At 52.6% G+C, this 13621-nt stretch overlaps 1 protein-coding gene across 2 annotated transcripts in view; it reads right to left on the reverse strand.

Moving 5' to 3' along the window:
* Positions 1-13621, reverse strand: part of gtpbp2b (GTP binding protein 2b) — a 163205-nt gene that overhangs the window by 56468 nt on the left and 93116 nt on the right. For both annotated transcript variants that reach the window (XM_072500357.1, XM_072500358.1), the window contains exons 4-7: positions 13279-13387; positions 6527-6724; positions 3084-3258; positions 1624-1843 (exon numbers count right to left, since the gene is read on the reverse strand). In XM_072500357.1, the coding sequence (XP_072356458.1) occupies positions 1624-1843; positions 3084-3258; positions 6527-6724; positions 13279-13387 (702 nt within the window). The remainder of the gene's footprint in view (positions 1-1623; positions 1844-3083; positions 3259-6526; positions 6725-13278; positions 13388-13621) is intronic.

Consider the following 13621-nt stretch of genomic DNA (forward strand, 5'->3'; position numbering starts at 1 on the left):
TGGCGACTGGCTACCAGGGTGACAATAACTGTACAACAATCACTGTCTGTCCCCACACAGCCAGTGGCCACTGGTTACCAGGGTGACAATAACTGGAGAACAATCACTGTCTGTACCCACACAGCCAGTGGCCACTGGCTACCAGGGTGACAATAACTGTACAACAATCACTGTCTGTCCCCTCACAGCCAGTGGCCACTGGCTACCAAAGTGACAATAACTGTACAATAATCACTGTCTGTCCCCACACAGCCAGTGGCCACTGGTTACCAGGGTGACAATAACTGTACAACAATCACTGTCTGTCCCCACACAGCCAGTGGCCACTGGTTACCAGGGTGACAATAACTATACAACAATCACTGTCTGTCCCCACACAGCCAGTGGCCACTGGTTACCAGGGTGACAATAACTGTACAACAATCACTGTCTGTCCCCACACAGCCAGTGGCCACTAGCCTCTGCTCCAGTAACTGTACAACAATCACTGTCTGTCCCCACACAGCCAGTGGCCACTGGCTACCAGGGTGACAATAACTGTACAACAATCACTGTCTGTCCCCACACAGCCAGTGGCCACTAGCCTCTGCTCCAGTAACTGTACAACAATCACTGTCTGTCCCCTCACAGCCAGTGGCCACTGGCTACCAGGGTGACAATAACTGTACAACAATCACTGTCTGTCCCCTCACAGCCAGTGGCCACTGGTTACCAGGGTGACAATAACTTGTCCATGTTTGAACCAAGGCTGTAATGAGGTCAGGAGCTGAGTGACCCTGACGGAACCCACACTGAGCGTCCGTGGGCAGGTTATTGCTGAGTAAGTGCCGCTGGATAGCTCTGTTGATGACTCCTCCCGTCACTGTGCTGATGATGGAGAGGAGACTGATAGGGCGGTAATTGGCTGGGTTGGATTTGTCCTGTTTCTTGTGTACAGGACACACCTGGGCAATTTTCCACATTGCCGGGTAGATGTCAGTGTTGTAGCTGTACTGGAACAGCGTGGCTAGGGGTGCGGCAAGTTCTGGAGCACAAGTCTTCAGTACTATTGCTGGGATATTGTCAGGGCCCACAGCCTTTGCCGTATCCAGAGCCTTCAGCCGTTTCTTGGTATCGAGCGGAGTGAATCGTATTGGCTGAAGACGGACATCTGTGATGCTGGGGATCTGTGCAAGAGGCTAAGGTGGTTGCAAATGATTAGCATGCTGTGGATGAATAACAAAAAAACCCAAAATTTTAAAGGCCTTCTCCTTCCTCAAGAGCCTCAGTCTGCTGCCTCTTGGCTGATGGGTAGAACTAATGCAGTCCCTCATATCCTGTTACTATGGTGACTGGTGACATCTTAAAGGCACCACTGCCCTATGCAGCGTTGGGTCCAACCTCTCAATACCCAGGAATCTATTCTGTGCACGTTCTCTAGCGTCTCTATAACAGAGACCAGAACTGTAGAAAGTGCAGTCTAAGCGAGCGTGTGGAAAAGATGTGCACGTTTCTGACTGGAACCAGGACACCATCATCAGTACAATAGATTATTGAACATGGAGAAGCTGAATCAATACTTTTCAATTCGAGTGAGTGAGGGGGTGCTCGGTGGGTCACTGCCGTCACGGAGCCGGTTCTTACCTTGGAGAATGTGCAAACTGCTGAGCTGCTGTTACGGCATCATCGCTGCTCGACACCAGCAGTGGCACTTTGTTACAGCCTGGCTGCTTCAGGACCATCTCCAGCTGTTTGACAGTCCGATCGATGGTGGCCTTTGTGCACAAGTCAACTTTACTGATCACAATGAAGAAGGGAACCTTGAGAGCCATCGCCAAGCCCAGGTGCTCACGTGTGGTGCCAGCTACAGACACGAGGAGACAGTGAGAGTTAGTGTAGAGTTTGTGTGTTCAGGGAGAGTAGTATTTAGCCTGACCAGATTATCAGAGGGGCACTTGCAGAATCACCAATCCAGCACCGGGAGAGGGGGAAAGAAAGAGTTGAGCAGAGTCTCCACATGGAACCACTGATCCTGTGTGGAAGGTCTGATCGGACTACCCTCACTCCCCATGGAGCCTGCCAGCCACACAATGGAGTACGAGGGCCGTTACATTCAGAACAAAGAAAAGTACAGCACAGGAACAGGCCCTTCGGCCCTCCAAGCCTGCGCCGACCATGCTGCCCGTCCAAACTAAAATCCTCTAGACTTCCGGGGTCCGTATCCCGATATTCCCATCCTATTCATGTATTTGTCAAGACGCCCTTGAGGGCTCCACATAAGTCTATAGGCTAATTCCCCAATGGATTGGGTGGAAGAACAGTGTTCCCTCAGCTGGGTAAAGACCATCAATACCCTTGCCCACAGTGGAGGTGCCCATCCTGGCCTTGGCAGCCTGTGCTGGTGATTAGGATGTCTGATCAAGGGGAACGCGGAGACATACGAGGTAAATCATTCCAGAATCATCCTGAACATTACTGTAAATCGCCAACACCCCAGCCTTCCTGAAGCTGCTGATTCTCACATGGGTCCAGTCCCTTGTTAAACACACCATATAATCACTGCAACAACCAGCAGTGACAAGCTGGTCTACCACGGAGGCAGGCATCACAGAGTCTGATCTAACTTCCAGAAAGCACCATCGACCAGCAGAGCTGATTGGATGGTGATCGGGAACAGGAACATTGACTGATTTTATTCATTAGCCCTGAGCCTCAGCCATTCCCAGCGTCCCAATGGACAACCCCTTGTGGTCATTGGTCAAAAGGAAGAGGAAGTGGCCATTCAGTCCCTCCAACAACTTTGAATACTGGCCGATCTTCACCCTCAGAGCCATTTTCAATCACTAACCCCCATATCTCTTGGTATATTTAATATGTTGTAATCTATCGATCTCTGTCTTGACCTTGTTCAATGACTGAGCCTCTACAGGCCTCTAGGATAGAGAATTCCAAAGAATAACACCCCCCCCCCCCGTGGGCAGTGTCCCCCCCCCGCCCTCCCAGGGGCAGTGTCCCCCCCGCCCTCCCGGGACAATTCCACTGCCTCAGGAATGAGTGTGGTGAACCTTTTTCAGTGTCTCTGTGACCGGTGCACTATGACATACCTATCCCAGTGTTGGCACTGACAACGAGCATGGCAAAGTCCGGGCAGTAGCTGGTCAGGCCAAAGATGGTCGTCTTGAGGTACTTGTGGTGTCCGGCCAGGTCAATGAAGGTAATCATTTTGGAGGCACTTTCACAGATGACCTCTGCTGTCCGGGAGTCACTGTAATTTACCACCTTAGAGCGAGGCACAAGAAGCACATTCAGAAAAGGCAGATGCTCATTGGGACCACACTCTAACTATGTACAGAGTGAGGAGCTGAGCCTCACAGATCCACCCCATTCAGCTGGTCTGGGAGCAGTTTCAAACAGGAAAACTCCAATCATTATCCTTTTCCCCCCCACTCTTTGTAAATAAATTTAGAGATTGTTTTTTTCCAATTAAGGGGTAATTCAGCGTGGCCAATCCACCTACCCTGCACATCTTTTGGGTTGTGGGGGTGCGACCCACGCAGACACGGGGAGAATGTGCAAACTCCGCACAGTAACCCAGAGCCGGGATCGAACCTGGGACGTCGGTGCCGTGAGGCAGCAGTGCTAAACACTGCACCACCGTGCTGCCTCTCTAATCATTATCCTGACACCACAGCAATGGTGTCAGCACACCCTTCTTCAATTCCAGCTCGCAGAACCCAGGAACAGAGCAGGCCATTCAGCCCCTTGAGCCACTTCCTCTCTCTCAGGAAGGGTGGGTTGTACAAGACCCCTCAGACCCCTCCAGGAGAGGAATCAGACAGGAGAATGTGGACACGGACACCTCTAAGTAAACGTTCAGCCTTGTTAAGGTTGTCAGACTTACTGGGGTATTTCCACAGACTGCCTCTGAAGCAGCACCCAGTCAGTGTTCGGATAGTGGATCTCAGAACAGCCTTATTCACTCACTCATTCCCAGGCAGCTGTATAGGTCTCGTTTCTGTCCCAATGAGGCCCGAGGCTGAGTAACTCATTCTAACACAGGCCGGTTCACATTCCAACACAGGCCGGTTCACATTCCAACACAGGCCGGTTCACATTCCAACACAGGCCGGTTCACATTCCAACACAGGCCGGTTCACATTCCAACACAGGCCGGTTCACATTCCAACACAGGCCGGTTCACATTCCAACACAGGCCGGTTCACATTCCAACACAGGCCGGTTCACATTCCAACACAGGCCGGTTCACATTCCAACACAGGCCGGTTCACATTCCAACACAGGCCGGTCAACATTCCAACACAGGCCGGTCAACATTCCAACACAGGCCGGTTAACATTCTAACAGGCCGGTTAACATTCTAACACAGACCGGTTAACATTCTAACACAGGCCGGTTAACATTCTAACACAGGCCGGTTAACATTCTAACACAGACCGGGCAACATTCTAACACAGACCGGGCAACATTCTAACACAGGCTGGATAACATTTTAACACAGGCTGGTTAACATTCTAACACATGCTGGGTAAACTCATTCTAACACAGGCTGGTTAACATTCCAACACAGGCCGCTTAACATTCTAACACAGACTGGGTAAACTCATTCTAACACAGGCCGGTTAACATTCTAACACAGACCGGGCAACATTCTAACACAGACCGGGCAACATTCTAACACAGGCTGGATAACATTTTAACACAGGCTGGTTAACATTCTAACACATGCTGGGTAAACTCATTCTAACACAGGCTGGTTAACATTCCAACACAGGCCGCTTAACATTCTAACACAGACTGGGTAAACTCATTCTAACACAGGCCGGTTAACATTCTAACACAGGCCGGTTAACATTCTAACACAGGCCGGTTAACATTCTAACACAGGCTTGGTAAACTCATTCTAACATAGGCTGGTTAACATTCGAACACAGGCCAGTTAACATTCTAACACAGGCTTGGTAAACTCATTCTAACACAGGCCGGTTAACATTCTAACACAGGCCGGTTAATATTCTAACACAGGCCGGTGAACATTCTAACACAGGCTGGGTAAACTCATTCTAACACAGGCCGGTTAACATTCTAACACAGGCCGGTTAACATTTTAACACAGGCTGGTAAACTCATTCTAACACAGGCTGGTTAACATTCTAACACAGGCCGGTTAACATTCTAACACAGGCCGATTAACGTTCTAACACAGGCTGGGTAAACTCATTCTAACACAGGCTGGTTAACATTCTAACACAGGCCGGTTAACATTCTAACACAGGCCGGTGAACATTCTAACACAGGCTGGGTAAACTCATTCTAACACAGGCTGGTTAACATTCTAACACAGGCCGGTTAACATTCTAACACAGGCCGGTGAACATTCTAACACAGGCTGGGTAAACTCATTCTAACACAGGCCGGTTAACATTCTAACACAGGCCGGTTAACATTTTAACACAGGCTGGTAAACTCATTCTAACACAGGCCGGTTAACATTCTAACACAGGCCGGTTAACATTCTAACACAGGCTTGGTAAACTCATTCTAACATAGGCTGGTTAACATTCTAACACAGGCCGGTTAATATTCTAACACAGGCCGGTTAACATTCTAACACAGGCCGGTTAACATTTTAACACAGGCTGGTAAACTCATTCTAACACAGGCTGGTTAACATTCTAACACAGGCCGGTTAACATTCGAACACAGGCCAGTTAACATTCTAACACAGGCTTGGTAAACTCATTCTAACACAGGCCGGTTAACATTCTAACACAGGCCGGTTAATATTCTAACACAGGCCGGTGAACATTCTAACACAGGCTGGGTAAACTCATTCTAACACAGGCCGGTTAACATTCTAACACAGGCCGGTTAACATTTTAACACAGGCTGGTAAACTCATTCTAACACAGGCTGGTTAACATTCTAACACAGGCCGGTTAACATTCTAACACAGGCCAGTGAACATTCTAACACAGGCTGGGTAAACTCATTCTAACACAGGCTGGTTAACATTCTAACACAGGCCGGTTAACATTCTAACACAGGCCGGTGAACATTCTAACACAGGCTGGGTAAACTCATTCTAACACAGGCCGGTTAACATTTTAACACAGGCTGGTAAACTCATTCTAACACAGGCCGGTTAACATTCTAACACAGGCCGGTTAACATTCGAACACAGGCCGATGAACATTCTAACACAGGCTGGGTAAACTCATTCTAACATAGGCTGGTTAACATTCTAACGCAGGCCAGTTAAGGCCGGTTAACATTCTAACACAGCCTGGGTAAACTCATTCTAACATAGGCTGGTTAACATTCTAACACAGGCCGGTTAACATTCTAACACAGGCCGGTTAACATTCTAACACAGGCTGGGTAAACTCATTCTAACACAGGCCTGTTAACATACAAACACAGGCCGGTTGACATTCTAACACAGGCTGGTTAACATTCTAGCACAGGCTGGTTAACATTCTAGCACAGGCTGGTTAACATTCTAGCACAGGCTGGTTAACGGTCCTACCTCGCCTTTGCTGTTAAATCCCAGGATCTCAAAACTGATGCTGGAGGTTCGGCCGGACTGGATCTCGTGCAAGTGCCTGAAGAGGTTAAGTCGTGCACGACCTCGTCCATTATCCAGCTCCCCCTGTGTAAGGACCCCCAAGAGGGTGGACTTTCCGGAGTCCACATTCCCTAATACTGCCACTCGCAGGTCCAGGAACTGCAAAGGAATCCAATAGTGAAGATGTCAACAGGGACATTCCTCCAAAGCTTTCTGGATGCAAACTTCACTTACAATCAGTGTAAAATAGATTGCGATATCGCAGAACAGTGTTGTAGCAAGCCAACTCTCAAATCTCATCGATCATATGCGCCCAGCCCTTTGCTACTTCAAATGTTCCCAGTCACAAAGTGACACCCAGCCAGTCCCATGAACTAGCCACTGAGACAGACAGTCCTGGGACTTTTCCTGTGCGTTTCCCTTAGACCCGGCTGAGATCTAACTCTGTGCTTCAGATGTTCATCACAATATCTCACTCCCAGCAGCAGCTTTAACTGGCACATTTCCAGTCTAATCCCTCACTCCCTGCAACAACGAGATGACGGCTATCTCAGAAGAACCACTCCCAAGAGGCGCTTGCACTTTGCAGCACTGAATCCACAAGCCTGGTGGTAAGAGCTCACACCCTCTAGGTTGAAATGGTTCAAATATATTTAATGTACGAAGAGGAGGCAATCCTCGCTCATTGGGCAGCATGGTGGAACAGTGGTCAGCACTGCTGCTTCACAGCGATAGGGAACCAGGTACAATTCCAGCCTCCAGTGACTGCGAGGAATTTGCACTTTCTCCCCATCTCTGCATGGGTTTCCTCCGGGGGCTCCGGTTTCCTCCGAAGTCCAAAGGTGTGTGTGCAATGTGGACTGGCCTTGATCAATTGTCCCTGACTGTCCCAGGGGTGTGCAGGTTAGATGGGGTTACAGGGACGGGATGAGGGACCAAGGTAAGGTGCTCCTTCAGAGGGTCAGTGCAGACTCGATGGGCCAAATGGCGGCTGCACTGGAGGGATTCTATGATATGCTGCACCTGGCCAGCTCGACACGGGAGTTCAGGGAGATGGGGACGGGTTTCTGATCGACACGAGAGTTCAGGGTGATGGGGACGGGTTTCTGATCGACACGGGAGTTCAGGGTGATGGGGACGGGTTTCTGATCGACACGGGAGTTCAGGGTGATGGGGACGGGTTTCTGATCGACACGGGAGTTCAGGGTGATGGGGACGGGTTTCTGATCGACACGGGAGTTCAGGGTGATGGGGACGGGTTTCTGATCGACACGGGAGTTCAGGGTGATGGGGACGGGTTTCTGATCGACACGGGAGTTCAGGGTGATGGGGACGGGTTTCTGATCGACACGGGAGTTCAGGGTGATGGGGACGGGTTTCTGATCGACACGGGAGTTCAGGGTGATGAGGACGGGTTTCTGATCGACACGGGAGTTCAGGGTGATGAGGACGGGTTTCTGATCAACACGAGAGTTCAGGGTGATGGGGACGGGTTTCTGATCGACACGGGAGTTCAGGGAGATGGGGACGGGTTTCTGATCGACACGGGAGTTCAGGGTGATGGGGACGGGTTTCTGATCGACACGGGAGTTCAGGGTGATGGGGACGGGTTTCTGATCGACACGGGAGTTCAGGGTGATGGGGACGGGTTCCTGATCGACACGGGAGTTCAGGGTGATGGGTACGGGTTTCTGATCGACACGGGAGTTCAGGGTGATGGGGACGGGTTTCTGATCGACACGAGAGTTCAGGGAGATGGGGACGGGTTTCTGATCGACACGGGAGTTCAGGGTGATGGGGACGGGTTTCTGATCGACACGGGAGTTCAGGGTGATGGGGACGGGTTTCTGATCGACACGGGAGTTCAGGGTGATGGGGACGGGTTTCTGATCGACACGGGAGTTCAGGGTGATGGGGACGGGTTTCTGATCGACACGGGAGTTCAGGGTGATGGGGACGGGTTTCTGATCGACACGGGAGTTCAGGGTGATGGGGACGGGTTTCTGATCGACACGGGAGTTCAGGGTGATGGGGACGGGTTTCTGATCGACACGGGTGTTCAGGGTGATGGGGACGGGTTTCTGATCGACACGGGAGTTCAGGATGATGGGGACGGGTTTCTGATCGACACGGGTGTTCAGGGTGATGGGGACGGGTTTCTGATCGACACGGGTGTTCAGGGTGATGGGGACGGGTTTCTGATCGACACGGGTGTTCAGGGTGATGGGGACGGGTTTCTGATCGACACGGGTGTTCAGGGTGATGGGGACGGGTTTCTGATCGACACGGGTGTTCAGGGTGATGGGGACGGGTTTCTGATCGACACGGGAGTTCAGGGTGATGGAGACGGGTTTCTGATCGACACGGGAGTTCAGGGTGATGGGGACAGGTTTCTGATCGACACGGGAGTTCAGGGTGATGGGGACGGGTTTCTGATCGACACGGGAGTTCAGGGTGATGGGGACAGGTTTCTGATCGACACGGGAGTTCAGGGTGATGGGGACGGATTTCTGATCGACACGGGAGTTCAGGGTGATGGGGACGGGTTTCTGATCGACACGGGAGTTCAGGGTGATGGGGACGGGTTTCTGATCGACACAAGAGTTCAGGGTGATGGGGACGGGTTTCTGATCGACACGGGAGTTCAGGGTGATAGGGACAGGTATCTGATCGACACGGGAGTTCAGGGTGATGGGGACGGGTTTCTGATCGACACGGGAGTTCAGGGTGATGGGGACGGGTTTCTGATCGACACGGGAGTTCAGGGTGATGGGGACGGGTTTCTGATCGACACGGTCGTTCAGGGTGATGGGGACGGGTTTCTGATCGACACGGGAGTTCAGGGTGATGGGGACGGGTTTCTGATCGACACGGGAGTTCAGGGTGATGGGGACGGGTTTCTGATCGACACGGGAGTTCAGGGAGATGGGGACGGGTTTCTGATCGACACGGGAGTTCAGGTTGATGGGGACGGGTTTCGGATCGACACGGGAGTTCAGGGTGATGGGGACGGGTTTCTGATCGACACGGGAGTTCAGGGTGATGGGGACGGGTTTCTGATCGACACGGGAGTTCAGGGTGAATGGGACGGTTTTCTGATCGACACGGGAGTTCAGGGTGATGGGGACGGGTTTCTGATCGACACGGGAGTTCAGGGTGATGGGGACGGGTTTCTGATCGACACGGGAGTTCAGGGTGATGGGGACGGGTTTCTGATCGACACGGGAGTTCAGGGTGATGGGGACGGGTTTCTGATCGACACGGGAGTTCAGGGTGATGGGGACGGGTTTCTGATCGACACGGGAGTTCAGGGTGATGGGGACGGGTTTCTGATCGACACGAGAGTTCAGGGAGATAGGGACGGGTTTCTGATCGACACGGGAGTTCAGGGTGATGGGGACGGGTTTCTGATCGACACGGGAGTTCAGGGTAATGGGGACGGGTTTCTGATCGACACGGGAGTTCAGGGTGATGGGGACGGGTTTCTGATCGACACGGGAGTTCAGGGTGATGGGGACGGGTTTCTGATCGACACGGGAGTTGAGGGAGATGGGGACGGGTTTCTGATCGACACGGGAGTTCAGGGTGATGGGGACGGGTTTCTGATCGACACGGGAGTTCAGGGTGATGGCGACAGGTTTCCGATCGACACGGGAGTTCAGGGTGATGGGGACGGGTTTCTGATCGACACGGGAGTTCAGGGAGATGGGGACGGGTTTCTGATCGACACGGGAGTTCAGGGTGATGGGGACAGGTTTGTGATCGACACGGGAGTTCAGGGTGATGGGGACAGGTTTGTGATCGACACGGGAGTTCAGGGTGATGGGGACGGGTTTCTGATCGACACGGGAGTTCAGGGTGATGGGGACGGGTTTCTGATCGACACGGGAGTTCAGGGTGATGGCGACAGGTTTCCGATCGACACGGGAGTTCAGGGTGATGGGGACGGGTTTCTGATCGACACGGGAGTTCAGGGAGATGGGGACGGGTTTCTGATCGACACGGGAGTTCAGGGTGATGGGGACGGGTTTCTGATCGACACGGGAGTTCAGGGAGATGGGGACGGGTTTCTGATCGACACGGGAGTTCAGGGTGATGGGGACAGGTTTGTGATCGACACGGGAGTTCAGGGTGATGGGGACGGGTTTCTGATCGACACGGGAGTTCAGGGTGATGGGGACGGGTTTCTGATCGACACGGGAGTTCAGGGTGATGGGGACGGGTTTCTGATCGACACGGGAGTTCAGGGTGATGGGGACGGGTTTCTGATCGACACGGGAGTTCAGGGTGATGGGGACGGGTTTCTGATCGACACGGGAGTTCAGGGTGATGGGGACGGGTTTCTGATCGACACGGGAGTTCAGGGTGATGGGGTCGGGTTTCTGATCGACACGGGAGTTCAGGGTGATGGGGACGGGTTTCTGATCGACACGGGAGTTCAACGTGACGGGGACGGGTTTCTGATCGACACGGGAGTTCAGGGTGATGGGGACGGGTTTCTGATCGACACAGGAGTTCAGGGTGATGGGGACGGGTTTCTGATCGACACGGGAGTTCAGGTTGATGGGAACCGGTTTCTGATCGACACGGGAGTTCAGGGTGATAGGGACGGGTTTCTGATCGACACGGGAGTTCAGGGTGATGGGGACAGGTTTGTGATCGACACGGGAGTTCAGGGTGATGGGGACGGGTTTCTGATCGACACGGGAGTTCAGGGTGATGGGGACGGGTTTCTGATCGACACGGGAGTTCAGGGTGATGGGGACGGGTTTCTGATCGACACGGGAGTTCAGGGTGATGGGGACGGGTTTCTGATCGACACGGGAGTTCAGGGTGATGGGGACGGGTTTCTGATCGACACGGGAGTTCAGGGTGATGGGGACGGGTTTCTGATCGACACGGGAGTTCAGGGTGATGGGGACGGGTTTCTGATCGACACGGGAGTTCAGGGTGATGGGGTCGGGTTTCTGATCGACACGGGAGTTCAGGGTGATGGGGACGGGTTTCTGATCGACACGGGAGTTCAACGTGACGGGGACGGGTTTCTGATCGACACGGGAGTTCAGGGTGATGGGGACGGGTTTCTTATCGACACAGGAGTTCAGGGTGATGGGGACGGGTTTCTGATCGACACGGGAGTTCAGGTTGATGGGAACCGGTTTCTGATCGACACGGGAGTTCAGGGTGATAGGGACGGGTTTCTGATCGACACGGGAGTTCAGGGTGATGGGGACGGGTTTCTGATCGACACGGGGGTTCAGGGTGATGGGGACGGGTTTCTGATCGACACGGGAGTTCAGTGTGATGGGGACGGGTTTCTGATCGACACGGGAGTTCAGGGTGATGGGGACGGGTTTCTGATCGACACAGGGGTTCAGGGTGATGGGGACGGGTTTCTGATCGACACGGGAGTTCAGGGTGATGGGGACAGGTTTCTGATCGACACGGGTGTTCAGGGTGACGGGGACGGGTTTCTGATCGACACGGGAGTTCAGGGAGATGGGGACGGGTTTCTGATCGACACGGGAGTTCAGGGTGATGGGGACGGGTTTCTGATCGACACGGGAGTTCAGGGTGACGGGGACGGGTTTCTGATCGACACGGGAGTTCAGGGTGATGGGGACGGGTTTCTGATCGACACGGGAGTTCAGGGTGATGGGGACGGGTTTCTGATCGACACGGGAGTTCAGGGTGATGGGGACGGGTTTCTGATCGACACGGGAGTTCAGGGTGATGGGGACGGGTTTCTGATCGACACGGGGGTTCAGGGTGATGGGGACGGGTTTCTGATCGACACGGGAGTTCTGGGTGATGGGGACGGGTTTCTGATCGACACGGGAGTTCAGGGAGATGGGGACGGGTTTCTGATCGACACGGGAGTTCAGGGAGATGGGGACGGGTTTCTGATCGACACGGGAGTTCAGGTTGATGGGGACGGGTTTCTGATCGACACGGGAGTTCAGGTTGATGGGGACGGGTTTAGCCTTGGGGAGAAGAGGCTAAGAAGTGATTTGATAAAAATGTTCAAAATCATGGGGAGTCTGGACAGAGTAGAGAGGGAGAATCTGTTCCAGCTCGTAAGAGGATTGAGAACGAGAGGGCACAGATTCTCTTTTTTTTTATAAAAATAAATTTAGAATGCCCAATTATTTTATTTCCAATTAAGGGGCAATTTAGCGTGGCCAATCGACCTAACCCGCACATCTTAGGGTTATGGGGGGTGAAACTCACGCAGATACGGGGAGAATGTGTAAACTCCACACGGACAGTGGCCCGGGGCCGGGATGGAGCTCGGATCCTCGGGGCCGCGAGACAACAGTGCTAACCACTGCACCACCAAACAAATAAGCAAATGTGATGTGGTTGGGGTCTGGAAAGCACGGCCTGGAAGTGTGGTGGAGGCAGATTTAATCGTGGCATTAGATGAGTATTTGAATCAAAACAATGTGCAGGAATGCAGGGAAGAGGTGGGGGAATGGCAATAAGTCATGATGCACATTTGGAGAGTCGGTGCAGACACGATGGGCTGAATGGCCTCCTCCTGCACTATAACAATTCTGAGATATGATCTTCCCTGTCTACTGCGTAATTGTCCCTCAGTTTTGACATCTCAACAGCAGGCAGGTTGATTCCCCCAGTTGCCAGTCGTGTCATGTGAAATGGAGGCATTGATCGCAGTGTTCAGGCTACCACAGAAATGTTCCAGCTCGTACCTGCTGGTCATCCGGAACTTTCCTGATCAAAACCTCGGCTATTCGTCTGGGCGAGTCCATGTCATATTCCACATTGCGCTCCCGAAGAATGGTGATGTCTGCACCAACCCTGCACACACAACAAACAGCAGCTTGAATCCAGCAGCCCTGCAGCAGACAGTAACTCAACACATAACACGGAGGAAACCAACCCAAAACTGACAACAATCGCGCAGGTGACGACGAAACCAACTGTAGCCACCTGGGTTGGCCACTTCCTGACTTAAAATGGAGATCCGCAAAGACTACAGATACGGGGTCCGCCCCGAATGGCGCGAAGCCCCTGGGGACTATAAGGTAGAGC

This window comes from Scyliorhinus torazame, chromosome 4 (assembly GCF_047496885.1).
Source record: "Scyliorhinus torazame isolate Kashiwa2021f chromosome 4, sScyTor2.1, whole genome shotgun sequence".
Classification (NCBI taxonomy): domain Eukaryota; kingdom Metazoa; phylum Chordata; class Chondrichthyes; order Carcharhiniformes; family Scyliorhinidae; genus Scyliorhinus; species Scyliorhinus torazame.